This window comes from Helicoverpa armigera, chromosome 7, assembly GCF_030705265.1.
Source record: "Helicoverpa armigera isolate CAAS_96S chromosome 7, ASM3070526v1, whole genome shotgun sequence".
NCBI lineage: Eukaryota > Metazoa > Arthropoda > Insecta > Lepidoptera > Noctuidae > Helicoverpa > Helicoverpa armigera.
The window spans coordinates 465,546-482,872 of record NC_087126.1 but is presented as its reverse complement, the minus strand read 5'-3'; the positions used below and the strand labels follow the sequence as shown (position 1 = coordinate 482,872).

Here is a 17,327-nt window from a genome sequence, read left to right as displayed (position 1 = left end):
AATACTCGCCGTAACATGTTAGTGTTTATTTTGAACATCAGCTACTACAAACCGTACGGTTCTCAAAAAGGGTGACGATGACGAGATCCCTAGGTACATGTGTAACTAGCATTTCCTCTTATTTACTCCATTAAATGAACTTAATGGTAGCAATAAACAATTTAGAGCCACGAAATTGACGATTTTGTTCTAGTAATGGTTGACATTGTGTTTGTAACAAAGTTCACGGATATAAAGAGTTTTTTGCACTTCGTAGGTACACGTGATGACGTCATTGTTTGTTTTGTAGGTAGGTTACTTAGGTTTCTGTGAAATCCACGGCTTTACGTCATGGTAGTCATAAACATTGTAAATTGTAACGCGTGCATGGTGGTGTGCTTTCCAAGGCTCGCGAAATCTCTAAAAGCCATAAGGACCACTTTAAAAGATTTTAATTTGGTGACCTCAATTAAATTCGCTAATGTCCCATAAAAGCTTTAAAAAAGCCACAATTGTACATAGAGCCAGACTTAAAAATCTTATATTCTAACAAAAATCACCTATGATATTGACTCGACACTCCTTACAACCGCCTAAGTATATCACAGAAACATCTGATGACAGGTCAGCAAACCAGGAAAACCGCGACAAACGCGTAAACAGGGTTTATCTAGAACAATTACTGCATATCCAGAGAATCATGACCCTCTGCAACAAGGAAAAGCTGTTTGAAGAGCAGGAGGACATATAGGTCAAACTTTTAGCCTGCACGACAAGAAGATCTATCTTTAACATCAAAATGATACAATCTTAGCCTTGAATTTTAGCCTAGGTCCAATCAAACCAGTCGTTTAACCAGACACTATCACACATATGCTAATTGCACTTTGATTATGCCTAATGTTGTGAGAAAACTTGAGAGGAGTAGTCTCTTCCTTATAATACCTACTATGACGTAAATAATATTACACTAGTTTCCTGCACCCGAATAAAAAGTACCATTTGTCCTATTTCAGGCTTTACACTAATTGTGTACCTCTACCTACTTTCATATAAATCATTTCTGTAGTTTTGGCGTGAAAGCCTTACATATAAACAGATACTTTCGTACCAACAGAATGTAAGATAGTAAGGATTTAGCATTAAAACTCTGTACGACCGATTTGATCTTGAAAAATCCTTAGCCTTCTCCAACGATGTTATCTCAAACGTTTTAAAGTTTTTAACTTTGAACTTGTAATATGAACTTGTTTTATAAACATGTTAAATTGAGGTAAAGATATTATATTATTACGTGCGAGTTCTCACGTAAGCAGTCGTAATAAACAATAAGTGTGCTCATGGGCGTAGCCACACTGGGGCAAGCTGGGGCACTTGCCCCACCCTGGGCCCTGGCTCTGACCTATAAGGTGTCTGATTGAGTGATTAATTCTGATTGATTTGATAAATTTAATTAAAATTTCGCGCTCGCTTCGCTCGCGTATTCAGAAACTATACGCCCTTATTTTTGCATTTGTCAACAAACAAAAAGTTAAGTACGTTTGGGCTAAACTTTACGTAATATTTGGTTTAAGTCCGATAAAAAGTTCGCGCTCGCTTCGCTCGCGTATTCAGAAACTATACGCCCTTATTTTTGCATTTGTCAACAAACAAAAAGTTAAGTACGTTTGGGCTAAACTTTACGTAATATTTGGTTTAAGTCCGATAAAAAGTTCGCGCTCGCTTCGCTCGCGTATTCAGAAACTATATGTCCTTATTTTTGCATTTCTCAACAAACAAAAAGTTAAGTACGTTTGGGCTAAACTTTACGTAATATTTGGTTTTAGCCCGATAAAAATTTCGCGCTCGCTTCGCTCGCATATTCAAAAACTATACGCCCTTATTTTGCATTTGTCAACAAACAAAAGTTAAGTACGTTTGGGCTAAACTTTACGTAATATTTGGTTTTAGCCCGATAAAATTTCGCTCGCTTCGCTCGCATATTCAGAAACTATATGCCCTTATTTTTGCATTTCTCAACAAACAAAAAGTTAAGTACGTTTGGGCTAAACTTTACGTAATATTTGGTTTTAGCCCGATAAAAATTTCGCGCTCGCTTCGCTCGCATATTCAGAAACTATACGCCCTTATTTTTGCATTTGTCAACAAACAAAAAGTTAAGTACGTTTGGGCTAAACTTTACGTAATATTTGGTTTTAGCCCGATAAAAATTTCGCGCTCGCTTCGCTCGCGTAGGTATTCAGAAACTAAATGCCCTTACTTTTGCCGTTTGTCCTGTGTGTGATTGTTTATTTTCTGTACCTGAAAATATAAACCTCTCAAATTATGAGATTAACAAGTTTGAGATTAACGGCTCAAGATACAAAAAATCGGAGGGCCTCCGCCCTACCCCGGGGGATAGGTTGACTGCTGCCCCACCCTGAGCCCAAAGCTGGCTACGCCCATGAGTGTGCTTGATGCAATTTATAGCATTGTAATTGATATATTTTCGTATAATTCACGCCAATTATATCAAGAAGATCGAAAAATAACGTAAACCCGCAATTTCATTCATTTTAATATTATAATGAATTTAAATTAATCAAAATAAAAAAACTTCTTAACATTTATAAATAATAATATTTTGTGGAGTTTTTCAAAGTCGACCAAGTCTGCTATTTTTATTTAATAAGTTAATTAATGACTGTTGAAGTTCCTGTTTCATCTTTGTGTGCTTTCTCACCCATTTTAGATGCATTGTGAATTTGCATATTTATTTATTTCAAAAATTCCTTATTATTTCAAACCCATTTCTGTGACAAAATCAGCATGTCGATTCTATAAAATATCACAACTCACTTCGACATCACTCTCACTTCGACTTCGATCTAAAGGTAGAATTCCGTGGACGCGACAATAGTCAACCTATGAAAATGTATGGCACCGTTGTCGAGGCCCGTGACAGTCGCGCGCGGCCGACGAATTTCGTAAGCTGCTCGCGGCGTTGTCAAAAATTTAATTCTGGTTTTACTAAAATTCTATAGATGTTATTAAGCGCTAGACCATGTTGAGAAGCGTACGGCCGCGAGCGGCTCACGAAATTCGTCGTCCGCGCGCGACTGTCGCAGCCCTCGGCAGCGGTGCCATACATTTTCATAGGTTGACTTTTGTCGCGCGCGGTCGACAATCGCGACCCACGGAATTCTACCTTAAAGTTTCGTGATTGACAGTGTCAAACTACACTAGCGCTACACTATCGAGCGTGTTGACAAGTTGAACTAAATCAAAGTCGAGATTTTGACAGATCTGTCAAAATCTGTCTATCTATAGGGGAGGTAGGGGAGAGATGGGCAGTTGGGAGACATGATCAAATCAGAATAAAAGGGGGGTCCTTTTATTCTGATTTCTGATCATAGTTTTGTTTTTTTTTATTGGGTAGTTTACGTTACCGACTGGTAACGGTGTTCATCCATAGACTATCTGTCATTTCTGTGAGTTGTCAAGAACAAACACTCGTAAAAGTATGTGTATTTTGTATTATTAATTATTGATTGTCAAAATCTCCAGTTACAATTATAGTAAGTCGATGCAATCCACACCTATTATACCTTTAGAAGAGAGTACTACAGCAATAGTTAATGGGCCCCACGTTTTTATTTTAGTCTAATATGACCGGGACCACCTACGTAGGTTGACAGGTAAGTAACTATTTTTTATTTTCTAGTTTTCAGTGCACATAAGATAAAACCGTTTAACTTAAAAGTTTTTTTACCGATTTTTTTTTCATAAACTAAGTCAAAAGTGTCCAATGCTCCCTATGGTAGGGAGGCTTGGACATACCATGTAATGTATAATTTGTAAATTTTTGCTCTTCTTCGTCAGTGAAAATTTGTGAGGTTATAAATCTGCGCGAAAAATCCTTTATAGAATCTTGTTTCAGGTACCGTTGCCAACTTGATCTAGAGACTATTATATTTAAAATAGTGTTTAAATAAAGTTCTAAGTGTTTTAAAGTGATTAAGTGCCTACCTTTAACGATGGCTAGAATGTTTTGCTTAAATCTTTATTAGAAGAAGCTCATGCTTTAGATAATTTAGAAAAGCGTCAACAATCTGCTAGAATTCGTAGTTTATCTTTATTAACTCGCGATGATGACTATGTGAGCATATATAGATTGTCAAAGGAGCTAATTGACCAACTGGAGTCTGATTTACTGCCCCTGATAAAGCCCACAAAACGTCGAGGCAAAGGACTTACAACTCGTGTAAAAGTAAGTATTGACACAGTTTATAGTTGAAAAATTGTAATCAAGCACACAATAATAAGAAAAACACTTAGTTCTTAATAAGGAGTATTCCCTTTATGTGGTTTCCCCGCCAGCTGATATGTTTTCAAAAGACTCTGTACTTCAGTTATAATATTGGTATTCTCTTAAGCATGAAAATAACCAAATTGGTCTCAATTTTGTTTTCACTAAATCCAGATAAAGTAGGTATTACATTTTTTGTTGATTTATTGTTTCACAGATACTATGTACTTTATCATTCTTGGCTAGTGGCAGTTACCAGAAGGTTATTAAAGAGGGCATCAGAACTTATTTATCGCAACCGTCTGCATCTCGTTGCATAAATGAAGTAGTGGAAGCTCTGAACAATCCGGCCGTAGTAAAAAATATATAAGGTTTCCTCAAAATCAGCAAGAAAGGCAAATTGGCGCTGTCAGTATTTTTTTTCGTAGGGTAAGCATAGATTATATTCACAGCACGAATTTAGAGATTTCTGTTTATTTTATACTTAAAAGCTGCCTCAAATTCCTTACAATAACAAATTATAACTAAAACATCATATTTAGCTAAAATTCTGTGTCAAAACTGATAAAATTTAAAACTGATTAATCTCGGTTGACATTTTGTCGAGTGGGGAAGTCACTAGCACAGCATTGGTCGATGTCGAGCTCACTTCACTTCGCAAGTGATTAGGTGATGTTTACAGAATGCAAAATCAAGGTCGTTCTGAATCGAATGCGAAGTGAGAGTGAATAGCGAAGTGAAATGCGAGTTGTTGTTCGAATTTTATAGAATCGACGTGCAGGCAGGCCTTGGCCCTGTTGGGTCCCGCTGGGGTTGCTGACAGTATTCTACTTGTGTAGCCCTTTCATTTGATACCCATATTGAGGGGGCTGTGCCATTTTGTGCCGGCGGCCATATTGGATTTAATTAAAGGTGTATACAAAATTTCAGACCAATCGGTTGACAGGAAGAGGGTGAAATTTGAATTACTAAATTTGATCCAAGAATAAATAATAAAACAAACGGGGTGAGCTAAATAAAACCGTTTAAATATCTCGTAATGTTGAAACTGAGTGTAATTTTTAGGAAAGCTCTTTCATTATATCTAGCCGAATATAAGAAATGGCAATAAAAGTTGATAATGATCTGTAAAATCTGATTTTTTATGCAATAAATTGTGAAAAAGTGCCCATCCCTCCCCTACCTCCCCTAAAGTATGAAATGACATTACGAATCGAAGTGAAATGCGAGTTGTTGATCGAGTTTTATAGAATCGCAGTACAGTAAAGGATTTTAGCACTCTAACCAAACCTTTGGCTTTAGTTTAGGTAGGTTAAGGCTAAGAACTCACGGAGCGATTTTGAACCGTGCCCGCCGCGGTGGCGGAACTGCGTTTTTATTTCCAAACTCACGAGACCGGTTATTTGCGCGGTTACACAGCCGTCGCGGTTGAGATTATCGCCCGCAAACGTGGCGGGCAATGATCGCAAGACGCAAGACGGGCAGCCTCTGCGCTACTGCGATCGCCGGCCAATCGACCGCGGAGCGCGCGGGCGCAACCCGCCGAGGCTGCGGGTGACCGCGGCCCGCGCGATTCTACTAGTTGCCCGCCGGTGCAGCGGGACCCGCAAACAAACGCGCAGACTGCGGGCGTAAAACGCGTCGTGAAATGTGCTTTAATTTTTTACATGTATATCTGCATTCTACAGAAGCTGCGGGCACGCAGCCGCGGCGGTCGCGGGTGAAAATCGCTTCGTGAGTTCTTAGCCTAATGGGAGAACTTAGCTCAGTTTTTACTACTTTTATTTTCTTTTTGTTTCAATTAGATGTATTAGTCCACTATATTGATGCTAGTGTTTGCTTGTGAATGGACAAACAATACTGTTGAAGCTTTACTTTGTTCTGACGTAGTTTCAACAGAAATATGATTCGTTACAAATTATAAATTGTGTGGACAGGCGACACCTCTTCTTCCCAGCAAAAACACATGGAAGTGGCGAAGGGCGGGCGTTTTGGAGGCTGTCTTTTGTAAAATTTGATCTTCAAAAAGTGCTGATTTTTAGCCTACTTTGAATAAATGAGTTTTGTTTCTTGTTCTGGTCGGTGCGATTTCATAGGGTTTATACATCCTTTAAAACAGAGAGTTAACAGCTGGATAGGTTACTAAGAGGTGTCAGATTGGCCAGGCATGATGGTAGTTGAGTAGGTCAGACCACTGGTCAGTTGCTGGTTCCACTGGTTCTGGCCACTAGTTCTCTGTTGCTTCCTACTAGACTGGAATCTAACTAAAACATTGTTAGGAAAAGGCTAGGCAGATGATGAAATCCAGATCAACATTTTGTCAAGACAATTATTTAGATTCTAGATAAAGATTGCATTAATAAATGACTATTAAATAAACTCAAATAACACGACATACGCACGTACGACAATAGTTCAAGGTTAGTTTACGTTGTTTGTTTTTGCAAATGCTCAATTTTACGAGGAAAAAAATTAACAATGGCTTAGGAGGACAGATATGTAATTAACTAGTTCTGCCCCACGATTTTTTCTGTTCCCGTCCCGTCCGTCCGAGTGCGTCATATCCTCTGTCTATACTTCATTTTCTTTTGGCGTTCCTTCTTTGTTGTCCTGTAGCCCTAAATTCTCAATGCTAAAATTAGTAGTAAAAGTAAGTTATCAGCTCTTGTCATTTTTTAATCACCAGTCGTCAATTTTCATTTTCAGTCTTAGCTTCCAGAGTCTTCCATCCATGATCCCAAATTAGTCCTAAACCTTCATTACAAATAGAACTACGTCATGCAGTGAGTTTTCAGACAATCAGATGTTTTTGTTAACAGGAGACCCAGGTATATTGGCATTTGTAACCGACTTCAAATAAAGGAGGAGATTTTCAATTAAACAAAACAATAACAAAACTTTTCACCACTCTATATTACATTATGACTAGTTCCAAAATTCAAAATACAACAGTTCTATTCTATAACGAGCTCCTTGATGGGGACTTTGTCGAAGAGTTTAGTAGACTCGCTAACGATCTTGGAGACGATGGCCTTCACGATAGGGGGCGCCACCTCGTGGAAGATGTCACGCCAGTTGCTGTTCGCGAAGTTGTGGACTGCATCAGCTGGGAATCGAGGAAGTTGGGTGATGAAGCAAATATGCGAAAAAAAAAGTTAATTCATCTAAAGGTGTCCATGAGAAAGTTGACAGCTAGAGTGGAGTTTGGATTGGATTGCTCTAAGGATTAACTGATTAAAGTGTAACTAGTTCTTTATGGTACTGTTCAAGATGATGCCATAAACAGAATTAAGTTCAGAAGGACAGAATTACTTCAATTAGACGGCAGTTGTTTTTCTAGGTTATTTCCTCTTTCTCTCTATAACTGACAGAGTTTTCACCATTGTCCAAATTACAGGAAAAACATATCTAAGGCTACACTTACAAAGCTCCTGATTTCCATTGAACAGGTTCTTGAACCTGAAGTGGACTCCCTTCTCGACCTCTGAGGTGTGCTTCCAGCTCTCCACTACCCAGTACTGGTCTCCGTCCCTCGTCTTCTGACCAATGTGAAACTGGATCTTCACTACGATGTCACCTAGAAGATAGCAGAGTGGATGAGAGTTTTAAATCAAAAAAAATAAGTTGCTATTTTGACGGGGTAAGCTTTATGAATCTGTAACCTTTAACACAAGAGGGCAGTGCCGCCTATATATTAATCTCCTTAATTCATCTTTGTGATCTCCTAAATCCCTAACTGCTTCGAATGTTCTAATTAAAAGTTAAGTTTAATTTACTAATGTTAGATTTGTGTCTATTCTAATGTCTTTGTCTCTATGTTCTTTGCTGTTTTTCACGGTTTTCAAATTATTCTTCTTGGTATTGCAAAAAAATACACATTGTGATGCTATACTCACGGATCTTGATGGCGTATCTGCCGTCTCCGTTGATGGGCATGATGAGCAGCTTGCCGCCGAGAGTGTAGTCGCCCACCATCGTTACCGAGCACTTCAGGTCCAAGTTCGTTAAAGGACCATGTCGTCTGCAAAGAAAAAATGGTCAATGCTTGAAGAAAAAACGGGCTTTCTCGAAATCTCGTTGAACATATCTGAAAACTGTGAAAATACTTTTATCTCAAATAACGTAATTTGGCCGGTACATGCCTACGTGCTGTTTGTCAGTATGTGTTTGTAACATAAACAGTTATGTAATACGTATTAGGTTCTTAAGCCAGTTGGTGGCGATATTATTTTGTTATGTAGAATAAGTAATATGTAAATGTTAACAGGAAAATCCTAACTTCCTCTCAGCTATCTAATAGACTAGAAAAAGTATAATGATGTTATAATGTAACGGTAATTAAACCCATTAACAACCAATAAGTCACAAGTCTATTTTTAAACCCTATCCTCAGGAAATAACGCTTTAATTGGTTTTAAATGTACACATTAAGATATCATCATGGAAACAGTATAAAATTATCTAGAAGTAAGAAATAGGAAGCATACTGAATTACACCATTATTTCAGACATACAAAATTGATATTAATTATGCCTAGTTATAGACACACGCAAGGATATTCGCGAAAATAATATGACATGATAGGCTACGTAATTAGAAGTCTTTATCAAGTATTTTTGACAAAGCAAAAAATACAAAAATATAAGTAGACAATTGGCGTAATACCGTGACTTGCAGGGTCGGGAAACCTAGCCTAGACATTGAGATGACTAAGTAAGTAATAGCCAGTTTCCAAATAAAGATCTATTCAATTAGTTACATCCTATGTTAGTGGGAAAAAATTATCGGTCCTTATTGGTCCTAAAAGTACAAATTATAGCCGTCCCCGAAATCTTACCTATGTAATTCCATTAACAATTTTAACCATCAAACTATAGGTACTTATCGACTATGAAAAATTATAGTCGCTGTTCTATTTTGTAATTGTTAAACATGTATAAAATAGGATTAACTTCTTTAAGGCCCGGTTGTTCGAAGCTCGGCTACGTCAAGGTTAGGGTTAAATTCTAGTTAAAGTAAATTTAACAGGGTTTACATTCAAAAAGCGTTGTTGAACGTTAAAATTTCATAGTAAAAATGACAAATTAACCGTGGTCAAAATTGACATCGGTCAAATTTTAACTTTAACCTTACCGTAACGTACGAACAACCGGGCCTAAATGAATAGAATGCCCAATCGTAATGATCATCACCAACTTTCCTAAAACATTTTATTAGGTACCAAAAACATGGTTCAACCATGGACCACTACTAATACTTACTTTAACATCAGAACCTTGCAGTGCTTCAATCCTGTCACCGACGTGTTCCTAAAGTCCATGAGCAGTCCAGCTTGCATGGTCTTCACGCGATCCACATGCATTGGGTCCAGGGTCGCGATACCCATGCTGGGTATACCGGCAGCGAGGATCGGAACTGCTTCCTGTGCTGATGCCTTTAGACAGGGTAAGTCTTCTTCACGGCATGGTGTGATGAAGGAGCCTGGAAGTAATAAGTGATTTGAATCATTGTTTAGCGAATTAAACAAAGTGTGTGCTAAGTATGAATGTAAATGCATGGAGAGAGAGAGCAAGACCTGAGATAAGATGGATGGATTGCCTGAAAGATGATATAAATAAGAAAGGAGTGAGTGTTAGTATGACGAGTAATAGGGATTAATGGGAGCGGAAGACATATTGCGCCGATCCCAAAAAAAATGGGAGCAGGGCAGGACAGATTAAAGAAGAGGAATGATTCTGTAGCGCTTTTAAACGGTGGACAGTTACAGAAAAAAATATCTTTAGCATGATTATGTCTTACCTATACCCATGACATTACTGATAGGATACATATTTTGCTCTTTGAATGAGTTCAAAAGGACTTCTTTATATGTTATGTGAAAATGAAAACTTCATATGAAAATGTTTAGGAACCCATTCCAGGCAGTAATCTAGGTACCTACTGTTACTTTGCGTGAAGTAGCGTTCAGTGACCCAAAAGTACAAAGTTCTATTATTTCCGAGGCGTGTCTGTGCGTAGTTTGTCATAATAACAGACAGGCTTTTTTTAGTTTAAACCAAGCATTATAATAATTTCTTAAGAAATAAGTAGTGATTGTTCTATTTTTTCTTGCCTTATTAACTGTGAATATAATTTGTTTAATAAATAATACATAGTTTTATGGAAAATATTTATCTGAAAATACATACAAATAAGTTGACGTCACATTTAGGATACCGTTGGATTGACTGATTGATTTGTGACTCATTATTTTGATGGAAAAGTTAATTTTAACCAATATTGCGTACGGAAAATTTATTTTTTTGTTTGTACTGTTGTGTCTTGTTGGTGTTTAATTTTGCATCTCTTGACCCTAGTTGTAAAATTATATTTCACTGTTTCGAAGCCAGACTATCCCCGAGCGACAGACTGTATTTTACCAGAGAACAGGTAGTAAATACCTACACAAAGAAGTAGAACGTGGAATTGCATACTGCATCAAGTATAAACTGTGAAAATACAACAACATAGCGCAAGTAATGTCAGCAAAACACTACAAATGCTGACACTGAATTAAGTTGTTTGTGCAAGGTCTTAGATGCAATTGCAATGTTGATCATTTGAAACCGATTTGAATTTATCTCTATACCCGTTAAGTCCTTCGTTTTATGAAATCCGTATACGTAATCTCAACTAGCAAACTGAAAATAACTAAAACTCTTTTAAAAATCTCAGTTTAAGTGACCTCCTACAAAGACAAGATAGTTTTCAACAGAACTTAAAAATTCAATGCTCGCATATAATCTTCAACTAGATATAGTATATATATTGCCAAATATATATTATACTAGATATACTAGATATATTGCCAAATCTCTTTTCCTCCCAAAACTATTACTCATAAACTTGTAGGTAAAACCAGCTCAAAACACACAAAGAGCATAACCAGTAGAGGTAATATAGATATAATATAATACATAATAATCCAGTTTACATAACATTAGTACATAAAGTGGGCCACGGTCAGCCGGAGCTGTGTCGGTCAAAGCCAAGGCTCTGTTACGTGTGTACTGTAGCTGCGGACTTAGGTAATATAGCTATGTACTGTAAGTCTAGACGATGATATGTTTCCTATTCGGTAGGGTGAACTGGATCTATCTATTTATACCATAAAAATCGAAACAGTTGATCTATCCTAAAATTAAAAGGCTCAAATGTTTGTTTTTGTGGCAGAACGCTCTTATTTCAGGAACTACTGAACTGATTTGGAAAATGTCATTTTCTAAGTTAGGTCTAGGGACACGGTATCGAATAAAAAGTATCGATACTGTACTCATGAGTAGTATCGATAAAAAAGTATCGTACTCGTAAAAGTATCGACACAAAAGTATCGATACCTCAAAGTATCGAGTATTTTTCTCAGACGTTCGTTAGTTTGTCAATGTTAGTCAGTAAGTATCGTCTGTACCTTCATACAGTAAGAGAAAATGAAAAAATAACAAATGGTACATATAATACGGTAGTTTCCAACGAGTCAAATTCATTACTTTTATTTAACTGTCAAAAACTGTCACTTTCTTTGCAATATGTATGTAAGCGCAACATATGACGTCACAGATTTTTCACATCAAACTGGATTCTTATTTAGCTTATATTATCAATAAAAAAATTTAATCAATTATTCCATCAAAACGATAAATGGAAGTGACATTATTTTTAGATGCTTCACTAAATGAATATGACAACGTAATTTATTTTTGACCTAGTCATCCACCCAATTATAAGATAAATAAAAACAACCTGTAAGTAAAGCCACAATTTTTTAATCTAAAATATTATAAATCCCATTCCTCCTCGATACAATCGCTCAAGAAAAGAAGTTTGTCGAGCCTTTTTGGCGATAGGCGGTTACGGGTTTTAGTGATTGTACTTCCAGCTTTCGAAAACAATCTTTCTGAGGGCACTGAAGTCGCAGGGATCGATAAAAATTGTCGTGCCAATTTATATAATTTTGGGAAAACAACTTTCATGTCTTCCCATTGTTTCAGAGGATTCAAAGAAAGTGGCGAAACCTGTGTAGATAAATAATGGCTTATTTCATCCTTATTTTCAAACTGTGATGAAGAACTGGTTTTACTTCGCTGTTTCGTGTGAGCTAATTTCTTGTGGTGACTCCAAAAATCGTAAGTTGTTTCAAGAGAGGAATCGCTGTCATGATCGCTGCCGATAACACTAGGAGACGTTGTTATATATCTTCTCAGTAAAGAAATTGCCTTTGCACAAGCTTTAGCGTCCTGAAAATGGATATTCTTGAATCTCGGATCTAGCAAACATGACATTGCAATCAAATAATTATCTTCAATATGTCCGAATCGGCGTTCTATCTGTTTTAGGATTTCTTTTTTTACTGTATCTATTACCCTTCCATGGGGACCATCACCATCATCTACAGCCATAGGTATATTATTAATCTGCGTCTTCAAACAGTTCACCATCGGAATTATTTTACTAATGGTTACATACTGTTCACCTGATAACTCTTTGGTTACATACTCCAGCGGTTTCAAAATACAAATCAATGTTTTAATATTTTGCATTTCTACAGCCGATGGTGTGGGTGGTGCTTTTGTATTTAACATCAAAATTTGATGAACTATTGGTGCTAATTCAATGTATCTCTGTAGCATATAATAGACGGAATTCCACCGAGTCTTCACGTCTAAAATCAGTTTTAGAGGTTGAGACCCAGTTTGCTTTTGACGTAAAGAGTCACTGAGGATTACACTGCTCTTGAAAAATTTTACAATGTCTCGTACCATGCTTACTAATGCTCCTAAATCATTGACTGACATGGCAGATTCAGCGATTAGATTAATTGTATGAGCAAAGCAAGGTAAATGTTTGTTCTTTTCTAGAAAATTTGCTATGCCGGCTATCATGTTCGAGCCATTGTCTGTAACTACTGCAGTTATTTTATCCAAACTGATGTGTATACCTGCACAAATTTCTTTTAATTTTTCAGCGATAAAATCACCAGTATGACGCTGATCCAGTGCAACGGTAGCTATGCAACGTGACACCAGTTTGTCTTCTTGCAAATAATGAGCAGTAACCCCTAAATAACTGGTAACAGTCATCATCTCACTCCAAATATCGCAGGTTAATGCCACGTGATCTACATTGTCAAATATATTTTCTACTTTCAAACGCATTACACTATAAAAGTGTTCGAATTGTGCTTTAAGGGTATCTACATGAGGAATTTTAAATGATGGACACGCTTGATGCATCAATTTTTTAAACCCACGCCCTTTCACAATGTCAAACGGTCTTTTATCAACGCAAATAAAATAAAGCAAACATTTGCAGAGTTTCAAATAATCTTTTCCTCCATCCAAATAAGAGTATTTTCGTTCCATTGATTGTACAATTGAAAGTTGCCTTTTTTTTGGAAGTGGTGCATAGGTTTCTTCTAACTCACCATCACCACTGATTACTATTGGAATTCTCTCGACATCCGATGGCGAAGGAGTTGTTAGCAATGTATCTGATTCAGGTGCTTTCGATGTACTTGTTGATGGTTGGGGTTCGTGATCACGACTCGGTAAATTCGACAGTTCTAACTTTTTCTGAATCGTCGACATCGTCGTTTGGTTTTTATCTCCTTTTACACTAAAAAGAATATATAAAATAATCAGTTTCGTGCGCCTATTAAATTACTACAAAACAAATTTTAGGTTAAGTATATAAATAATTTAAATAAGGACCATATAATCATTAAAAAAAATTACCTTGAGGCATCAGAATTAGGGTATTTCTTTAAATGTTTATTCATGTTTGACGTATTCCCTGACGATTTTAAGGTTTTGAAACAAATCTTACATTTCACTTCGTCTTTGTTAATCTTGACGAAATACTGCCAAACGTCACTCTTGGTAGGCGGCATTCTTTGGATATTGCAATGATTCAAATTCCGATACAAACACAGAATAATTGTGAGTGCTGTTCTGACTAGGTTGAAATATCAATAAGTCAATTATCATTTATCAATAACGCAAGAAAATCGATAAATATGAAAATGCTCAAATAACAACCACATTATCACAGAGTGAAGAATGATTGATTAGGAATTCAACTACGAACGACCGACCGGCCGTTAAGAATGAGTTAAGACAGAATGAATGTCTTATATAAAAAGTTTTCAACGAGTGAGCTAGAAGGCGCTGTTAAATTAAATTCTTCATTCGATACGATACCTGGTAGGTAGTCGGGAATACCATTTCGTTATCATTTAAATGGTTTTAACAATTAACGTTTGTCTACTTTAGTAGCTATCTAATTCTTTCGGATTCGATAGTAACACATTTTTAAACTAATTAATTCTGTAATTAAAGCCACATTTCTGATAAAAAAATCTTGACATGATGTGTATTAATATGGAAATAGCCAAATCATGGTGAGATAAGCCGATTTATATCTATTATTTTTATCTATTTAGAAGTAAAAAAATTAAAACATTAATACAATGAATTTTGTAGACATGACTGAATTATTCGTGTGAATTTTCGTTTTTCAATGAAGCCATTTAATAATTTTCAAACCTTCCGACCTTAACAGTAATAGTAACGTATTTGTAAGGTCTCGATCAGCATGTACAGTTTTTCATACTGGTGCCCAAGTTCAACGACAATATAAACGTCAGTTTGCTATGAATTTTCACGTTCAATTGTCAAAGTTAATAGTTTATGTTGGCGGTGAAAATTAGCCTAGGTAGATTTAAGTATTTTTCGACAATAAATATAAGGCTCCTCTGCCTCGGTTTTCATCCTATTTGTTAGACATACATAGTAGTCAATACATAGGAATACCCTATATGCACAAGGCACCTGCTAACGTTTTTCTCTACCCGAACATCAAACCTCGGACCCCACTTCATCCACAATACCTATTCTACAACACAGACTTACCGCTACACTCAGCAACCCAGACAGCCACACAAACAATCACAAAACCGCCCTTCATAATTACACACGTCACTAATTCGAGGATGAAGGGTCAATGCGCAAGCGCAGCGATGCACTCACAATATATACCGCGGTCAGTGGGTAGCAACAAATGAAGTGCAACAATACAGGGACTACACTCTCCGCAAGGTTGTAGAAAGATCGGTTGGTTTGGAGATCCGCAGGGTTATTGGAAAACGATAACAATGCCTTATGCTGAATCAACACATTCCTCTGTGGCGTAAGTCTGTCTGTTTCTCTCATCCGACCTTCCACCAAAAGAAAGACTGACTGCTGAGAATGGTTTTAGTACTTATGTAGGTTATAACCGTCCGAAACCAAAATGTGTCGCTACTTATGTTTTAGTGGCGTTACATCCTTTATTTGTAATGTGGATAACCAAGGAATCACGATGTGTGTGGATATAAAAAAAATCTCATATTGAAATGGTTCCGTATTGTTATCTAGCCCAATATTAAATCATTTGAACCAGTGACCTGAATCACCATTCATCTGTAACGGCCTTGAACACCAGTACAAAAAATTATAATACAGATCAGAGTAAGATTAAATAACAGTGAAAAAACTATTATACGGAACCCAGGTACATTTAAATAAGCCTTACAGTCAACTTGTCAGTCTGACGTCACTGCGGTCTTACTAAACGAGTAAGTAATTAGTAAAAACAGCAATTAATGTTCGCGTCATCAAAAGTGTATTAGAGCCCCCGCAGACCACAGACTTTTTATCGGCCGATAGTTTAGTCGGGTTGGCCTGCTAGTACGCACACCGAGCCAACTAAACAGTTTAGTCGGTGATGAGTGCGCAAACTATCCAACAGTCTGCCGACTATTTGCTAGTTTCTAACCAACTGGTAAAAAGAGTGGTCGCACCGCACAATGAAAATTAATAAAACATTGCATATAAATGTTATTATTGCTCTCATACACCGGAGAAGGAAAATTAAAAAGCTCATTCCAATCAGGAACAATAGCTTCACAAATTTCCTCCCACAGTTTTCTCTTCACATTTACGTCAGAGTACTCTTTTAAGTTTTTCTTATAAAGTGTAGGGCGTTTTTCGACTTCCTCGATCAAAGTTACGATCGAAGATTCCGAAATAAGTGACTGAGAATTGGGCGACGCCATTTTACAAAACACGCGCGACCGACCATTCGCTGTCAAAGCTCGGAGCGAACTGAACTATCGGCTTAGTCGGCCGACTAAAAAATCGTCATGTGTGCGCGTGTGGTAGGGAGCCAATACTGATTATACGGTCGGCCGATAGTTTGCCGACAGTTTAGTTTGAATGGAATCGGGAAGCCCATCAAACTTGTTTATCGGCCGATACCAAATCGTCATAGTGTGCGCACTTACTTACATCTGCGTACTGATTAAGAGCCCGACCAAACTATCGGCCGATAAAAAGTCTGTGGTCTGCGGGGGCTCTAATTGTATAAACAAACATTAGGTCGAACGTGTCATTTTGTCTAGATATCTTTTGATCTAGATAGCGTACGTGTTAGGTCAGTTCTGAATGTCAGACAGATTTATTACTTTTTTGGATTTTAGTCCACATTTTTATTTCTAGTTTTGCAAATGGGCAAGAATGAAAAAGTGATGGTGATTCAGCATTTTTTTTAAATTATATCTTAATTAAAAGTAACCTACAGACTCCGAAACTAAGGAAATTATTTTAAAAAAATCCTTGTTGGGAAGCTACACTGCCACCCGGCTGACTTAGGCTACAAATTATCACGGACGGGACGCTGAAGAAAACAGTTTCATAGAGGTACCTCAAAATCCTCAGTAATACAATTTAGGATACCTACGCAAAGGTTTAAAATTACTTTAACACAAAGGCTATTAAAACAAACGAAGGCTTTCACAAAGAGTGCGTGACGACAGTTTTCACCTCACGCCTCCAGGAAATGACGAAGTTCAAGCCTTAAAAAGAGGCTGTAATTCGTGCGAAGAATTATCGTGTTAAAGGGTAAAGATGGCTTCCTGGTTCGTACATAGTGCGTGACCTGTTATATCCTGGAGATTAATTCCAAAATGAGGAAAGAGGAAATTGT

General features: G+C 37.1%; 2 protein-coding genes across 2 annotated transcripts; both read right to left on the bottom strand.

Annotated features, from left to right (window-relative positions):
• Window positions 1–7,205: 7,205 nt before the first annotated feature.
• LOC110377879 (protein takeout) lies at window positions 7,206–15,360 on the bottom strand. The gene is made up of 5 exons (XM_021336921.3): window positions 15,215–15,360; window positions 9,530–9,749; window positions 8,164–8,288; window positions 7,692–7,844; window positions 7,206–7,373 (listed from the first exon to the last, which is right to left on the bottom strand). The coding sequence occupies exons 1-5, from the start codon at window positions 15,267–15,269 to the stop codon at window positions 7,222–7,224; spliced, it is 705 nt and encodes a 234-aa protein (XP_021192596.3). The 5' UTR covers window positions 15,270–15,360; the 3' UTR covers window positions 7,206–7,221.
• LOC126053955 (E3 SUMO-protein ligase ZBED1) lies at window positions 10,984–14,454 on the bottom strand. Its single transcript, XM_064035459.1, has 3 exons — window positions 14,039–14,454; window positions 12,668–13,919; window positions 10,984–10,995 (listed from the first exon to the last, which is right to left on the bottom strand). Exons 1-3 carry the CDS (start codon window positions 14,191–14,193, stop codon window positions 10,984–10,986), a joined length of 1,419 nt encoding a protein of 472 aa, XP_063891529.1. The 5' UTR covers window positions 14,194–14,454.
• Window positions 15,361–17,327: the final 1,967 nt, after the last annotated feature.

Bases quoted from the DNA above. Each gene is read 5' to 3' on its own strand.
- LOC126053955 (XM_064035459.1), bottom strand. From the start codon at position 14,193: ATGCCGCCTACCAAGAGTGACGTTTGGCAGTATTTCGTCAAGATTAAC. The intron at 13,920-14,038 runs GTAATTTTTTTT...TATTCTTTTTAG, and splicing joins CCTAATTCTGATGCCTCAAG to TGTAAAAGGAGATAAAAACC.
- LOC110377879 (XM_021336921.3), bottom strand. From the start codon at position 15,269: ATGAAGGGCGGTTTTGTGATTGTTTGTGTGGCTGTCTGGGTTGCTGAG. The intron at 9,750-15,214 runs GTAAGTCTGTGT...TATTACTTCCAG, and splicing joins CTGGGTTGCTGAGTGTAGCG to GCTCCTTCATCACACCATGC. The intron at 7,374-7,691 runs GTAAGTGTAGCC...CTCGATTCCCAG, and splicing joins CAATGGAAATCAGGAGCTTT to CTGATGCAGTCCACAACTTC.